Source organism: Phalacrocorax carbo, chromosome Z (genome assembly GCF_963921805.1).
Source record: "Phalacrocorax carbo chromosome Z, bPhaCar2.1, whole genome shotgun sequence".
Classification (NCBI taxonomy): domain Eukaryota; kingdom Metazoa; phylum Chordata; class Aves; order Suliformes; family Phalacrocoracidae; genus Phalacrocorax; species Phalacrocorax carbo.
Window position 1 is genome coordinate 17,496,362 of NC_087548.1, and position 16,612 is coordinate 17,512,973.

At 44.6% G+C, this 16,612-nt stretch overlaps 1 protein-coding gene across 1 annotated transcript in view; it reads right to left on the bottom strand.

Moving 5' to 3' along the window:
- Positions 1-15,956, bottom strand: part of PLCXD3 (phosphatidylinositol specific phospholipase C X domain containing 3) — a 92,192-nt gene extending 76,236 nt beyond the window's left edge. The window contains exon 1 of the mRNA XM_064438435.1: positions 15,839-15,956. Within this exon, the coding sequence (XP_064294505.1) occupies positions 15,839-15,941 (103 nt within the window). The 5' untranslated portion in view covers positions 15,942-15,956. The remainder of the gene's footprint in view (positions 1-15,838) is intronic.
- Positions 15,957-16,612: the final 656 nt, after the last annotated feature.

Below are 16,612 nucleotides of genomic sequence, written 5' to 3' on the forward strand. Positions count from 1 at the left end.
GGAGAGGCTGGAGAGCAGCTCTGCAGAGAGGGACCTGGGGGTTCTGATCAATGGCAAATTGAACATGAGCCAACAGCGTGCCCTGGCAGCCGAGAGGGCCAAGCATGCCCTGGGGTGCATCAAGCCCTGCATTGCAGCCGGTCGAGCAAGGTGATTGTCCCACTCTGCTCTGCGCTGGTGTGGCTTCACCTTGGGTACTGGGTGCAGTTTTGGGTGCCACAGTAAAGATATAAAGCTACTAGAGAGTGTCCAGAGGAGATCCACGAAATTGGTGAAGGGTTTAGAGGGGAAGCTGTATAAGGAGTGGCTAAAGTCACTTGGTCTATTCAGCCTGGAGAAGAGGAGGCTGAGGGGAGACCTCATCGTGGGGTGCAGCTTCTTCACAAGGGGAGTAGGAGGGGCAGGAGCTGATCTCTTTTCTCTGGTGACTGATGAAAGGACCAAAGGAATGGCAGGAAGATGTGCCAGGGGAGGTTTAGGTTCGATATTAGCAAAAGGTTCTTCACCCAGAGGGTGGTGGAGCATTGGAACAGGCTGTCCAGGGAGGCAGTCACAATGCCAAGCCTGATGCTATTCAAGAAGCATTTGGACAACACCGTCAGAGGCATGGTGTGAATTGGGGTTGCCCTGTGCAGGGACATGAGTTGGACGTGATGATCATCGCACGTCCCTTCCAACTCACGATATTCTGTGATTCTATGAGACAACGACAGGTTTGATTGCAAAGTGTTGGATGGAATTTATAGCTGTTATTGGTGTTCAGCTATTAATTGGCAGGCTTGCCATGGGGCTTGCTTGCCATACTCTATACTAGAGTCCAGTGCTCGTTAGTGACTGTTTTTTGCTGCCACTGCTGCCTGTATTACTTATCCTCTTACTGTGCTGTGCCTGGGAACATTTTGATAACAGCAATGGTGATGAGCCTGGTCTGGCAGATGGCCAGGGCATCACTGCTGCACTGGACAGGCTGGAACTCCAGTGTGAATTCAAGTCAAAGGGACTTGACCTGTGGACAAGTCCATGTGGGAGCAGAACACCCTGAAGCATCTGTGGCTGTGGATAAGCCCATGCCAGAGCAGGTACATCTCAAAGTGTCTGTGGCTGTTACAACAGACAAGTGAAGGCTGTAATTTTTGGGTTTTGTCTCTTGGCTCAAATGTGTATCTCAGGTCCATAGTAATTCCAGGAACAGATCACTACGTTTGAACTGGGAGACAAAAAAAGAGAAATAACAACCTTTACTTGCCCCAAGAGTTCTCAAGACTTCAATTATACAAACATCTTAAAAGATATGCTAAGACCTTGAAAATAGGATAGCTTGTTTTTGAAATACTGCTGCCTAAATATTAAAACATATTATTATAAATAAATGTTAATACATTTGAAAGCCTTATATAATTTCTAAATATTATAGTAAAAAAAGAGCAAGTCTTTGACAGGCCAGCTGGCTCCACCATCATTATAGTGCAGACCAAAACATTACTTAGTGATATTTCAGTAGTCCACTGTCTCAAGAAAGATTAGATTATATGGTATTTCCTCCTCATCTGCATGTTCCTTAACTCATTACAATAAAAAACTAAGGGCCTGATCTAGCATTATTAGTCATCAAAGCACATGTCAGTTGACTTCAAAATGCAATATGTAAAATCCCAAATCCTGCTTTTCTCAAGTTGTTCCCTAATTTATATTTAGGTCATAATCAAAGACAACAGAATTTTTTGATAAGGCTGAATTGTACAGCTTGTGATTTTTTCACTTTGAAGACAGATTATTTTTTCTTTCATGCAGCTATTTAGTAATGGTTCACTTAAAGACTAGAAGCAACATAAGCTGGCACTCAACTTTCTGACAAACAGGTTGCATTGGGTACATTAGAGGGCCATATTTAAGTCCATCATGTAATCAGCATTGCTTTCTTCAGCTGCTCAGAGCAATATATTCATCAAGAGCTAACCAAGACAGACTCTGTTCCACACCTTATAGCGCTCAAAGTAAAAATACAGAGTTACTGCTCTGATTTAGTGACACTTCATACAGATCTGCATTTACACATGGTACAAGGCAGTGGAAAACCAGGTCCGGTAAGACTAATGTAAAAATTTCTCATGGCAGTCGGTGAATTCTTTTACTCAACTGTCCAAAAGCAAACCAAACAAAAAAAACCACACCCAAACTTAACTGTGAGCTGGGTTGAACTCCTGCAAAAAGCTTACTTCAAGCATAGTGTTTCCTTCCCTCCCTCCTGGATCTTTCCTGGTTTGTCCATAAGTTGGTGGGAGTTTTGAAAACACATTACTTTGCCTCCTAGATTAAAACCGTGGTCACAAATTGTTATCTAAGAGAGACATGATTGCTGGCCTATTCCCACTTAATTTTAAATGTGATTTCCGTGTTAGAAGAACACTTCTCCATATTTCTACTGGGTTTATATATTCTCTAACAAAGTATTCCTGGCCTGTATCCCACGCTTAAGATAGAGTTGAAATGACACCAGAAGGAAACAGTGACATAAAAAAGATTGTGTTTATGTTCCCGGCTTCTGTGTTCCAGGAATAGCATGCTCTTGTAGACATCACCAATTTTGAAAGTAAAGGGCATTAATGCTCACTTGACTCAGAGAAGTTGCTTTCAAGGCATTAGGTTTGTTTATTGGCGCTTCTGAATACCATTCAAAATAAAAAAACACCTATTACTAACACCTTAAAATGACAACAAAACACCTTCACCTCCCCTCTCTCTGATAATATTCAAGCTAATTCACAGCCTAGAAAGGTGGTTTAAAGATTAATAAACCTTATCTCTCTTGGCACATCTGGGAAAGCAATGCCAAAGAAAGATAAAATCCAGTTCTGAATATTACACTGGTGGCTTATTGTTGCCTGAAGGCTTACTTGAGAAGCAGGCTGGGCTGGTAAGAGGCCACCACAAATGTTAGTTCCTCTAGGGTAGGTTGCAAAACACATGGGATTCAGAAAGATATGCTTCCTCCAGAGCAGAGAAATGTTGATTTTCATGGATTGTAAATAGCCAGAAACTACTGAGCATTGGAAGAATGAAAAGGACATCCTCCAGACATGCCCCTACACCTCCACAGCAGTAGGCAAAATTCACAGGCTCCAGGAAACCACAAAGACGAACATCCATGCTTGCTTGGGAAGGGTTCATTCAGGCTGCATCTGCTGCCCTCAGCACAGGTTCTGTTGCTCTACCCAGTATCTATTCAGTGTCCAAAACCTAAGTACTCACAGAAGCAGGGACCCAAACTTGTCTCAGTAGTCTCTTGTCCCAGTCACATTCTCTCATCAGTGACCCAGCATCACAAACCCTCTTGTACCCTCTCCCCAAGGCTGTAAAACCTTGCATACGCTAGCAGAAAAGGGGAACAGGGGAAGTTCCTGCTCCAGCCTCATTTACAGACTATAGGACACAGCTCTCCCTTGAAAGCCACTGGAAAAGCAGTTCATCAGTCATCATGCTTGACCAAACTGAAAGCCTTCTACAATGGCGTGACTGGCTGGGTAGATGAAGGGAGAGCAGTGGATATTGTCTATCTCGACTTCAGTAAGGCATTCGACCCTGTCTCCCATAGCATCCTCATAGGCAAGCTAAGGAAGTGTGGGTTGGATGAGTCAACACTGAGATGGGTAGACAACTGGCTGAACAACAGAGGTCAGAGGATCGTGATAAACAGGGCAGAGTCTGGTTGGAGGTGTGTAACTAATGGCATTCCCCAGGGGATCTGTGCTGGTTCCAGTCCCGTTCAACATATTCATCAATGACCTGGATGAACGGACAGCGTGTAACCTCAGCAAGTTCGCTGATGATACCAAGCTGGGAGGAGTGGCTGATACACCAGAAGGCTGTGCTGCCATCCAACGAGACCTGGACAGGCTGGAGAGCTGGGCTGAGGGAAACCTCTTGAAATTCAACAAGAGCAAGTGCAAGGTCCTGCACCTGGGGAGGAACAACCCCATGCACCGGTACAGGCTAGGGGTTGACCTGCTAGAAAGCTGCCCTGCGGAGAATGACCTGGGAGTGCTGGTGGACAAGTTGACCATAAAGCCAGCTCTGTGCCCTTGTGGCCAAGGCAGCCAACAATATCCTGGGCTGCATTAAAAGGAGCGTGGCCAGCGGGTTGGGGGAGGTTATCCTCCCCCTCTACTCTGCCCTAGTGAGACCACATTTGGAGTGCTGTGTCCAGTTCTGGGCCACCCAGTTTAAGACGGACAGGGAACTGCTCAAGCAAGTCCAGCAGAGAGCTGCCAAGATGATCAGGGGAGTGGAGCATCTCCCTTATGAGGAACAGCTGAAAGACTTGGCTTTGTTCAGCCTGGACAAGAGAAGACTGAGTGGTGATTTTATCAATACCTATAGATATCTGAAGGGAGGGTGTCAGGATGATGGGACTGGGCTCTTTCCAGTGGTGCCCAACAACAAGACCAGGGGCAATGCGCACAAGTTGGAACACAGGAAGTTCCACGTAAACATGAGAAAAAAACTCCTTTCCTGTGAGGGTGCCAGAGCAGTGGCACAGGCTGCCCAGGGAGGCTGTGGAGTCCCTTCCCTGGAGACACTCAAAACCCGCCTGGACACAGTCCTGTGCCCCCTGCTCTGGGTGTGCCTGCTTAAGCAGGGGGGTTGTATGAGATGATCACCAGAGGTCCCTTCCAACTCCTGCCATTCTGTGATTCTGTGATCAGGGTTTATACACCATAATAATTTAGATGCAACCTTTGGCTCAAGAAATTCACAGACCTGAAGAGTAAAAGGGTATGTGTAGGGGGGAATATCCCTTTATTCTCACCTCATCCTTAAGCCCTTTCCCTGACACAGGCCAGAGAAGATGCCAGAGCTATGGCACTAAATGAACTGCACCTTTGATATACTGGCCTTAGATCTCCACCCTTGCATCTCCACACTGTGTAACCCTGACTGAGTTTAATCCTTGTTAATGTTCATTTATTCCTGTACCAACAGGGCTCTCCTACAAAACTGAAGTCACTTTCCAATAGCAGAGATCACTCCTGTTTTTCTAAAGGATGCAGCCTCAAAGAAAACTCTAATAATTTTGTGGTGTAGGAATTCCATTAACAAACAACTAGGAATCAAAATCAGAAGGTGGACCAGACCAGTGAACCTTTCAGTGACTTTTCCTGACATCTGCTGAGCAGAAGCATGTGCCAGAGCCAAACACGTGATGGCACAAAAGCAAACCATTTCTCTTCGGTATGATCACTGTATCATCCTGAGCTCTCAAACAAGTCAGTGTCTAGTTTTATTGGTTCATACTCACATCATTTCCAGACAGAATAGCTTGCATCATTGACAGCCAGTTCATTAGAAGTGATCTTAGAAATCCCAGTTTCCTCCATATTCCATACTGAGATTTCTAAAAGGGTTCCTGCTTTTTGCACTCTAGAAGCAACAATGTTCATATGTACATGCACTGTTCACGTCCTTCACAGCGTGCCTTGGCTTGTCTCCCCTGTAAGACAGCTACATCCAAAAAATACTGAAGCTGGCTTGATTTCTCCTTATTTATTGTCAACTTATAAAATGTTTCTCAAAACACTCACTAGGCACATGCAGTAAATAACACTTGGCTAACGGCATGACTCCAGCTCCCTCTTGCAACAAGAGCCTGCGCTACTAGATAAGCCTTTAAGCATGACTAGAAGGTCATAATACATGTGCTTCCCCTTTCCCATCCCAGACAGGACTCTTCTGAAGCAATCTCTCCTACTGGGAAGTGTAAAGGCTGTCAATTTTGCATCAGAAGCAAGGTAAGCAAGAACTCCAACCGAGCAATACTTTGAAGATTAAAGTTCACGAAAATTGAGCATCTCTGTGCCACTGGAAAAGCCTCCCCTTCAGCCCTGGAGATCAACTGGGGGAAAAGCTGAAGCACTAATAAAAACCCAGACCAACCCACAAACACTGCCTGAAACAGAAAATTCCAGACTTGGATTCATATACTTCCATGGCCTAAGTAGTCCTGAATTTAAACATGCAGTTTGTTGACCAAAAAAATACACTGCTGACCCCTGTGGTGTACTCTGAGGCACAATTGCACACAGGCAGTGAGCACAGCTAATTCCAGCATGCACCTACTGAGAAGAGGTTCTGGGATCCAATTATGCAACCCCCTAAAAAGCACTTTTTTTAGTGCAGTGAGGATACAGAAATGAATGCAGACAAACCCTCAATATCTGCCAGTCAATGTCCAAGTTAGATCTTTGCCTCCAGGAAAATTTCCAGAACTTTCTGTGGCTGAGGATAACTGGGAATTTCTGTTCAAAACCAACTTTATCCAGCCCCAGCACACCCCAATGCACTGCCTAATGATTCATACATAATGCAGTGCAATACAGAGCATGAATGTAGTCTTCCTTGCTTTCCAGCAATGGAAAAAGCAGATGTCTTCTGCAGTAGCTTCAAACTGATCTCCTGATCTGCCCATCATACACACATAAGCCACTTTTGAGATGTCAAAGAAAACACTTCAAATCTGAGGGAACTAATGCAAAAGACTCACATTTTTGGATCACATGATGGTAATATGCATCTGCAGACATGATATGTAAGGAAGACCACCTGGCTTGCATGGCTTCTGAGATGGAATTTGTGAACATGATCTACACCATTAGAACAAAAAACCTTGCAAAACTTAAAGGCTTCAACAGAAAGAAATAAGACTAATCCTAAAATAGCAAACATATTGGGATTCCTGTGCTAGCAACTAGAATCTCTACCTACTCAAACATCATCTCTGCTGACAAAGCAACTTCTGTGTAGAGTTAACATGGCTGGAAAGCTGCCCTCCACCAAAAGCTTGCATGAGGTTTGTAGTGTAAAACAAACAAACAGCCTTTCTCCCAAAGCACTGCCTAGGGGTCAGTGAAATATTCCACAACCCATGGGAGCACATTTCCTAACCTGGCTCTCCTCCTAAGAACAAGGACAGCCTCAGTATCCGTGGTCTTCTTGAAATTAGCAGCCCCTGCCTACAAAGAAGAAAACATGGCAGAGATTTCTAACAGCTTTCTTAAGATCATACAGCACCTTCACAGGTAATGAAAATGACTAAAACTCCTCCATTTCTCTTCTGCCCTCTCTACCACCTGGATGGCAGGCATGCGAGTGAAACATCAGAAGACGATTCCAGTCACACAGTGGTTCAGAAGATGTACAAACATGTCACTTGGCTTTGGTGTGAACAGCCAGACCAGTTTCAAGCGTGTATCTTTGAAGGATACAAAGATTTAACAAAAAGATTTAGCAAAAACAACAAACCCCAAGCCAATGGTTTTATTGAATGGAACTACACATAAGTGAGAGTAGGAAAAATGAGTTAAGTCCCAGTTTAGCAACCTTTCATAGTTATAAAACCAAGTTGCATGGCTGCCAAAGTATAAATAGGTGCCAAATGTTTAATAAGATTTAAAAATAAAATCTTCTATCAAACACAAATACATTGTGGATGACAGCAGCACAAAAAGTTAAAGCATAAAGTATAATATTCATCTCACCAGGTTTTTTTTTTGTAAAAAAAAAAAAAGCTACAAAATTTATTTAAAGGCCAGCTTAGTGCAGTGCCCTTTATCCTGGCTTTTTAAAATCACAAGCAAATCTATAATGCAAGTAACTTCATGAACAGGTTTTCAACTTCATAGCAGCGGCACATCATACATCTCCAATCATCTGAAACATCCTAAGTGCTCACACACAGAGGGGAGCAAAGCCTGGAACCACAATTAATGAAATCCATTTTTTCTCCCTCCCCTCTTTCTCTTTTCCTAGCTATTCTGCAATATTTCATTTCATAGTGGAAACACTAAGATGAAGTATTTAAGAATGAGGTATGCAAGCTAATCATGTAAGATATCAGATGAAGCAAAGATTAACTTCATTTAATATGAACAGATATGTTTTAAAAGATGGCAAAGCATTTGAAAATTATTCTAGACATTTTTTAAAAATTATATCATGGTGAAAACTGAGATGGTTTTAAAACAGACAGAAAAAGACCAAATCTGTACTTCCAAACAGAGGAAATAATATATTCCATTTCACCTCAAGAAAAACAAGTGTCTGTGACATTTTGTTACAGTAGGAATGTCACAGGGTGAAGATTCTCTTTGCATACTTGGACCTGAGCTCATGGAAGACTAAGGACCCTCAGTTTCCAAGGGAGCTGGCAGCACTCGGCACTTTTCAAAATTTAGTCCCCATCTACCCGGCGCTAATCTACAGGGCAAGAAAGACCTTAAGCTTTACCTCAAGCATTTTGGACAGATGACAATTTAAGGAGGGGTTACTATTGGTATTATAAACTGCAATATACAATTTTGTTGTTTAGCTGTTCTTCCATGTAGCCAATGGTAGAAAAAACATTAAATTATTTCAGAACTCCAGATTAACCAACTGTTTCTTAGCACAAACTATTTCTTTGCTACCTATCTATATTCAATAAGGAAACTGAACCCTTACTATAAAAATGTGAAATATGACCTCAAGTGATCTGGCTGTGCAAATATGTCCAGCACTGGTACAGTTTTCTATCAGAAGGATAAATACATGAAAATGAGCGCACAAACTATTTATCATTGAATTCCAGAATCACAGGTTTGAAAAGACCTTTAAGATCATCAACTCCAACCATTAGCCTAACACTGCCATGTCCACCACTAAACCATGTCCCCATGAGCCACATCTACAAACTTTTAAATACCTCCAGGGGTGGTGACTCGACCACCTCTCTGGTCAGCCTGTTCCAGCACTTGACCACTCCTTCAGTAAAGAAATTGATCCTAATATCCAATCTAAACCTCCCCTAGTGCCACTTGAGGCCATGTCCTCTTGTACTATCACTTCTTACTTAGAAGAAGAGACCAACACCCACCTTGCTACAACCTCCTTTCAGGTTGTTGTAGAGAGCAATAAGGTCTCCCCTCAGCCTCCTCTTCTCCGGACTGAACAACACCAGCTCCCTCAGCCGCTCCTCATAGCACCTGTGCTCTAGACCCTTCACCAGCTTCATTGCTCTTCTCTGGACATGCTCCAGCACCTCAGCGTCTTTCTTGTAGTGACGGGCCCAAAACTGCACAATGTACTCGAGGTGCGGCCTCACCAGTGCCGAGTACAGGGGCACCATCACCTCCCTGCTCCTGCTGGCCACACTATTCCTGATACAAGCCAGGTGCCATTGGCCTCTTGGCTGCTTGAGCACACTGCTGGCTCGTGTTCAGCCCATTGGAAACCAACACCCCCAGGTCCTTTTCCACTGGGCAGCTCTCCAGCCACTCCTCCCCAAGCCTGTGGCATTGCATGGGGTTGTTGTGACCCAGGTGAAGGACCCAGCACTGAGCCTTGTTGAATCTCATACAACTGCCCTCAGCCCATTGATCCAGCCTGTCCAGATCCTCTGCAGAGCCTTCCTACCCTCAAGCAGATCAATGCTCCTGCCCAATGTGGTGTCACCTGCAAACTTACTGAGGGTGCACTCAATCTTCTCATGCAGATCGTTGATAAGGATATTAAACAGAACTGGTTCCAAATCTGAGACCTGGGGAACACTGCTCATGACCACCTGCCAAGTGGAGTTAACTCCGTTCACCACAACACTCTGGGCTCAGCCATCCAGCCAGTTTTTGACCCAGCAGAGACTACACCTGTCCAAGCCATGAGCAGACAGTTTCTCCAGGAGAATGCTGTGGGAAACGGTGTCAAAGGCTTTACTAATGTCTAGGTAGACAACATCCACAACTTTTCCATCATCCACTAAGCGGGTCACCTTGTGTCATAGAAGGAGATGAGGTTAGTCAAGCAGGACCTGCCTTTCCGAAACCCGTGCTGACTGGCCCTGATCACCTGGTCGTCCTGTACATGCTGTGTGATGGCACTCAAGAGGATCTGCTCCACAAGCTTCCTCAGCACCAAGGTCAGACGGACAGGCCTGAAGGTCTCTGGATCCACCTTCCAGCCCTTCTTGTAGCTGGGTGAACCCCAGAGGAAATCACTACTGATTTCCATTTCTGACAGGCTACTTGAGAAAGGAAAGGAAGTGTTTCATTGCATTTGTTTACACTGATTTACCCCAGAATTTCAGTATTTCTGTACATTTATTAGCTGACAGCATACAGCTGTTAAAAATAATGCAAAATATTAAACCAAGGTGTGCTATAGGAGGTCAAACCAAAAAACCTTCAATTTTACAGAAGTTTAGAATAAAACCTGAAGTTTCAGATTTTGAGTGATTTACTTCCAAATTATATTCTTTGCAGTGTCCCATGGGCTTGACTGTAAGAACTGTACAAGCAGATCTGTTTACAAATTAAGTACCAATAATTTGCACGTACTTCAAAGAAAGGACAAGATGCGCACGCAGGTTACTGTCCCTGGAACTGTCAGCTCTTTGAAGAGCAGAACTGTTACACACAAATCTGTTTAGTAAATCTAAGAAGTATTAATTAAAAATATACAATCAGTTTCTAATTAGGTAGCTAAAATTTTAATTAATATGTCTGTGCAGAGTGTAGGAGAGATTGCATAGCCCTCTTAGGGGACTTAAAGTTATAGTCTCCATAACTCTGTCTACTTTGCACATGCATTTTTAATTACTTGCACAGTTGAGTGTGTCTGAGCACCTTCAAAGCAAGTATCATGTTGTATGAAAGACACAGTACACGTTGCAATATAGTAAGAACTGTAGAAAGTTACCAAACATAAAACACATACCAAACACAAAGATAAAAATTGTCAGAAGGTATGGGCAGTTTGGATACACGGAACATTTAAGAAGTTTTCAGCCAAGAGATTAAGTGAAACAGAAATTCAGTGAGGTGGAAAGAGAGGAATAATTCCAGATGGCAATAAAGCCATTCCCTCTGCTGCACCTGCCGTGGCAGCAGGATGCAAGGCAGGTCAGAGAGGAAGCCAGCTCTGCTGGAACTAAGCCGCAGGAGACAGAGTGGACAGAGATTGCTGGATTAAATAAATAGCTCCTGTTGGGAAACGTACTGAAAGCATTTTCAAATTACTTCTTGTAGCAGATGGGCAAGTAACTGAAGGGCTTATACTGTTTGATTTTTATGGCAGTGTGAGGAACCAAACAGATTCATTCTGTGCACGCTAGAAACAGGTAATGGCAGGGGAAATTAACAGTGAATCCACAGGAAACTGTTTCACAAAGAAATATTTCTGAAGGGGTTGGAAATTACACATTAGCATGTGCAGGGCCAATGAGAGACGGTTTTGTGGATAAAAGTGTTATAAAAAAGACAACCATCAATAAGGAAGAAGAGAGCTATCCTAAAAGAGTTAGGAAGATCAGTCATTAAGCTCTCCACTCATTTTCTGAGCAGAAAAAGCATAAAATACTTATTTCAAGTAGAAGAACACTGAAATAGAGTACAGGGTGCACTGGAAGAAGAAACAGTTCTTCCAGATACCCACACGCACATCAAAAGCTAACAGGCAATCTGCATTAGAGATTTATTTATAAGTTTACCTACATCATCAGTTTATGGTTCTAGACAGAGCTAATTTTGTACAGAATTGGCAAGCAAAGCTGAGGTACTCTTTTGACTGCCAGTGGACAGACAAGGGTGAAACAGGTCCCAAGAGCTTCCCAAACACAATCCCTCTTCACTCTAAGAACATCCAATTTATCGGTTATTGAAGCTCAAAATTAACAAACTCCCCAGTAACATTTAAACAGTGAAAATGATGTGTATCTCTGTAACCAACAAGTAAGTATTTCTAATAATTTTTAAGATGAAAGAATTTCCCATGCGGCTGAGAATGAGAAGTGTCTGCCCAAGAAGTAACCACTCAAATGTTTGCAAAGTATTACAATGGAAGACAGGAATTCAAAATATTTAAAACTGAGCTGTTATGTTACCTCAGCAGTGCTCTCATTCACACAATGGCTAAAGTATTCCAGCTACAGTAACATGCATGTTTTTCCCAAATCTCCCCAAAGCATCCCCCATCTTGTAATACATCTTTGACATTAACACATCTCCTCCCTTTTTGTAAATGAATGCTTGATCAGGCCTTGCTCTTTCTTTTCAAAGCATGATGATGGCAGAATAGTGGTAAATACAAATTTCAAGTCTCAGAGCCTCTTTCTAAAGATGGGTAGCGTGAAAAAACACTCCATCTGTCAACAGCTTCTTATTTAAAATGAGCCCGCTTTTGCTCTGCTGTGCCTAGTAATTGCTTTCAGGCTGACAAAGAACTTTATAGGTAAAAATACGAAAAAAAAATCCCATCTGGGAAATGAAAGAAGCCAGACAGGTCCTGTGCATTCCTCTTAAGGAACTACATTAAAGAAACACAGCTGCCAAGCTGGTATCATTGTGAAAATAATTTTCACTGAGAATTGCATTGCTCAGGTGAATCCTCCCACAACAAGAGCACATGCTGAGGCCAAAGGTTTCATCTGCTCGAAGTAAGTATGAAAGAAAAGCCTGAAGAGTCCCAACTCTCAAAATTATGCACTCAAGGGATATTTTGGGTCTCAAATTCATTCAGAAGATTTTATCTACACTATATGAAGGATAGAGACGTCCCTAGCACACATCAGGATTGCTCATATGGTAGTTCTTAGGCTAGCACCAATTTTGGTGAAGGGATTAGTTACTTGGGGAGGAAAATACTTTCTTCCATCAGAAATCATACTTACAGACTTGTCAGAGGCTTGGAACATTAGCACCAGGGGAAAGGCAACATGTATTACACACATTATTTGTACAAAAACTCAGACTGATATAAAACTAGATACATATTTACAGGTTGTCAATAAGAAAGTGAATTGATCAGTAAGTGGGTCAATACATAAGGAAATGCTGCCTACTGATGTCTATTTTACTGCACTGCACATAGCTCATATCAACCTGGATTAAGAAGAGGGCATTAATACAGCAGAATACATAGGCTCTCTATACCTCATCTTCTAGCCTCAACTTGGGGGCACAAAGATTTCAGTTCTATAAACTTACATTATCTACAAAAAAACTCCCTCTTATCCTGGCCAAAGAGGCATGGGCATCAAACAAAACTACACTTTACCAACTACCAAAAGGCAACACCACCAATAAAAATAATCCACAATCCTCCACCTTTTTTTTAGCCTGACTGTTGTGACTTTAGCCAAGCAGATCTTTTAACATAAGAGGCAGTTTACAGACACTTGGGCTGAAATCCTAAAATATCCTTTCATTGTTCTGATTGTCATAGCAATAGACGATTAAATGTGCATGGTATTTTCTGGAAGCTAGGAGATTATTTTGTTTCCAAATAGTGTATACTATTATTTGTTACTGGTATCCTTTGCTTGAGAAAAACCTGCCATTTGCAGTGCAAGACAACAGCACAATGAAGGAAGAAAACATTATGGTATAACGCACCATCCTCGTATTTGGAAGAAATCCAAATAGAAAAGTTTCTGATTGACAAAGCCGGCACAAGTTATATTAGAGATCTCTGCCACGTCTACTGTATTCCCGGTCTTAGGAAAACAAAAGTACCTGACTTGAACTGCCAAGAATGAAACAAGTAAATGAATTTACTGGAATACTAACAAAATCCAGAACAGACTACGGAAGCATAAGTGGTGATAAGTAGTATAAATTTGTGACTGCATAAGCACAAAAAATTAACATGTTAAAAATTTACAAGTTAAAATTATGAAGATTTGACATACCAAGTTTTGGATTTTACACATTGCTTGCATTAACTATACGCACGCATAGCATTAATGTTCAGTTGTGGTCATATGGGAGGAAAATTCCAAATAAACATTAATGTCTCAAAGGTTATTTCTTCTTAAAGGATGAAGCCATGTTTGCCTTAGTACTAATAGTATATATTTCCACATTGTGTGTTGAATAAAATAATAAATCTTCCGCTAGAAGATAATATTTAAACTACAACCTGCATGCCAGGTTCCCTAATTGACAAATTCATGTGAAATATATTGCCCCCCTCCCCATAAGGCTCTATTTGCCAAAGCTGGCATTTCAAAAGTGAGATAGGCAGCTAAGTGAGGTTTGTGTCAATTTACAGTAATAGAAGGGCAAATTTCAAAGGTCTTAACACTATGCCACTCAAGTGACAGAAGTTTTGCAGCTGATTTCACAAAAAGCAAGGCTTTTGTGTGCATGGCTGTTACATGAACAAAACCCTTCTGCCAGTGTAAGTCTCTGCACCTACAAGCTGCAGAGCTTGCCCTCTGCTTAATTGCTGTACTGGGATTAACTAGCCTTTACAGTCAACAGCAGGGGTTTGGATTTTTGTTGTGTTGGGTTTGGGTTTTGTTTTTTTTTTTTAAATTAAACATGTTAAAAAAAGTGTAAAAACTTATATTATTATCGCCAAAGCTCTGAAAGACATCCACCTTGAAAAACTGTCCTTTATTTACAGAGAGGCTATTACAAAGTGACTGAGAGGTCTTGGTGAGATAAATGCACCAATAGCAGCCTCATGATGCTTCAGTCAGGGAAAAGGTGATGCATATCGAATGCAATTTCTTGCATCTAGAAGCAAGTAAGTTTGATCACGACCTCCTCAAAACCAAGAAAAAGTCTCTAAAACAATACACTTAACCTGTAAAGGCCCAATGAATGGCAGACGGACTCATTCCTCATCATAGACAATATTTTGCAAGAATATTCCACTGCTGGTGGGTTAAAGAAAAGTTATTAACACGAAGAGCTTTTACCACTCCAACAGGACTTGACATAACGGTTACAGATGCTGGATTCCTGTGCCTCAGAGGGACACAGTTTTATACAGGATCTGTGCAACCAATAGCAAAAAACAGTGTAGCATGTAAAATACCAGACATGGCTTGTGTAAACTGTAAGAAACTGAGACACATGATTTTAAAAGGGCACACCTGTGTTTAAACAAAACTATAGAAAACACATTCTAGCAAATACCTGCTGCAATTACACTGTCTTTAAGACAGTGTTTTTTAAAGTGTTTTTTAAAAACACCTTTGACTAGCATTATAAAAATTGCTGTAATATGAGCAGCTGCTATACAAAACTTACAAGAGGTGAACATTTCTCAAAGAGTTTAAGAGAAATTACAGTTTCAGCGTCTCTGACACCTCATTCATGTTGGACATCTCAGAGGGGACGGGATGCTGGTGAAGAGGTCTGGCAAAACGAGGTGCTCCCTCTAAACCAGGAATCATCCTAATCAATTACTGGTTTGGATTCTGACATGTATTTTGCATTAAGTGTCTACAGTTATAGTTAAAACCTTACCAAAAAAAATAAAGCAAAGAGCGCTGGAAAGAAAGAGTTCACAGTCAGAGCACCACGACCTGCCATTTCTCATCTTACTCCAATTACTGCCGAGATCGAATGTTTTCTGAAGGCGACGAGGCACGACGCCGCGTTGCGCTCTGCCCACCGCGACGGCAGCCGGTGGCCCCGCGCTCTTCCCCGCGCTACCGGGGAACAGGCAACCCAGGGCACTTCGGCCGGACGCGGGGTCCGCTCAACGGACCGGCACGCGGTATTTCCCCGCGCAGGTAACTGACCCAGCCTGTGCGTTCCGCCGGCCACCGCCCCCAAGTTCCCCGCAGTCCGGGGCCGCCAGCACCGCCTCCTGCGGGCCCCCTCCCGCACCTGCGCCGGGCGCTCCGCCGAGGCGGCGGCGGCGGGACCCGGGCGCGGTATCTCGGAGGCGAGCGGCTGCGGCGCAGCCCGGGGGCGCTGCCCCCTCGGCGGCCTGAGGAGCCCGAACGCGGCAAGCCCCCCGCTCTCCTCCGCTCCCCGGCGCAGCCCCGCCGGCGGGCAGCGCGGGCGGCAGCACCTACCCGGGATGGCCAGGTTGGTGAGCGGGGTGCGGTGGATGCTGCCGGGCAGAGCTGCCATCCAGTCAGCGAACCGCAGCTCGTTCTTCCCTTGCGACGAAGCCATGCCGCCGCCCTGCCCCTGCCCCTTCCCTGCCGCTCTCCCGCCGCCGCTGATCGCTCCAGCCCGCCCGGCCCCGCTCCCCGGCCCGGCCCGGCCCCGCCCCGCCCCGCCTCCCCCCGCCCCGCCGGGCCCCGCCGCTGCCCCCGGCCGCCTCCCTGCGGCGCAGCGCCGGGTCCTCTGAGAGACCCCGGGGCCGCCCCCGCCAGGGCCGCTCTGTCCCCGCTCAGCAGCGCGGCCCGCCGTGCTCGGTAACACGGGGGGGCCGGGGCCGGGGCCGGGGCCGGGAGCGGAGAGCGACCCCGCCCTCGGTAACACGGGGGGGGCCGGGAGCGGCCCCCGGCAACCGCCCACACGCACCCCTGCATCCGGCCGGCTCCGCCCCCTCGCCGTGCCCCCCGGGTCGGGTGCGGGCAGCAGAACCCTCCCGAGAGCTCAGCCGGGGCCACGGGGCTGTAGCTGACAAGGCGCCTGCTGCGGGGACGGCGCTTAGGGGCGCAGGCTGGCGTTTGCTGCCCTGCGTGGCCCTGAGGCTTCGCCATGACCTCCCTGACCTTGGCGGTGGCTTGGTTGGTAGGTTGGACGCCTCCTCCGCCGGGCATCCCTCGCGGCCGATTGCAGCCGCGGCTTGCCTGCCTCTGGTACAAACTTCTCCTTCCGCAGTGGGTTACTGACAT